This window comes from Trichinella spiralis (genome assembly GCF_000181795.1).
Source record: "Trichinella spiralis strain ISS 195 chromosome Unknown Scfld4, whole genome shotgun sequence".
Lineage (NCBI taxonomy): Eukaryota > Metazoa > Nematoda > Enoplea > Trichinellida > Trichinellidae > Trichinella > Trichinella spiralis.
Window position 1 is genome coordinate 6,792,734 of NW_003526943.1, and position 564 is coordinate 6,793,297.

General features: G+C 44.9%; 1 protein-coding gene across 1 annotated transcript; it reads left to right on the top strand.

Annotated features, from left to right (window-relative positions):
* Nucleotides 1-15: 15 nt before the first annotated feature.
* Tsp_01674 (conserved hypothetical protein) lies at nt 16-433 on the top strand (the record flags this gene model as incomplete). Its single annotated transcript, XM_003377434.1, is given in 3 exon segments — nt 16-137; nt 204-373; nt 384-433. Coding segments are annotated over 3 exon segments (342 nt in total), but the record flags the coding sequence as incomplete, so codon positions are not given.
* Between the last annotated feature and the right edge of the window lie 131 nt (nt 434-564).

The window sequence follows — 564 nt, forward strand, 5'->3', positions numbered from 1 at the left end:
CCAAAAAAAGGATGGATGGTAAACAGTTTTTTGATACCATTGTGGTACAACCTTGAATGTACCATCCAATGCCCAGGTTTGCCTGGTTGCCATCAGTCTAATGTGGTACCCGTCGCAAATACCAGTATATGCCTGGAGTTACTTTGGCACAATAAAAAGTCTTCCCCAGACTTCGTTGTTTTAAACTGATCTGGTATTACCAGATCATGGCGGTGTTCAGGAAGTCTGGGGAAGCGCTTCGCCCGATGTTTATACATTGTGGCTCGCACCCGCTTGAAAACCGGAAAATGCCCGGATGTAGAAGGCTCAGCGGACGCGGCAGAGGCTTCTTCATCATATATTGCGGGGATGGGCTTCATTTCATCGGCACTTCGTTTTTTTAGAAGTGCCTTCTTCTCCATTTTATATTCGTCGTCATTCGTCTACCTGGCAGGTTTCAACGTGATCTTTTCGATTGATCACGGCCGTAACTTCTAAATCTGTCCATACTGCACCCTTGCAGCCTTTTTTGTCCTATACCAAAGTAAGGTAATTGTTAATAACAAGGAACGCATGCTGTACATT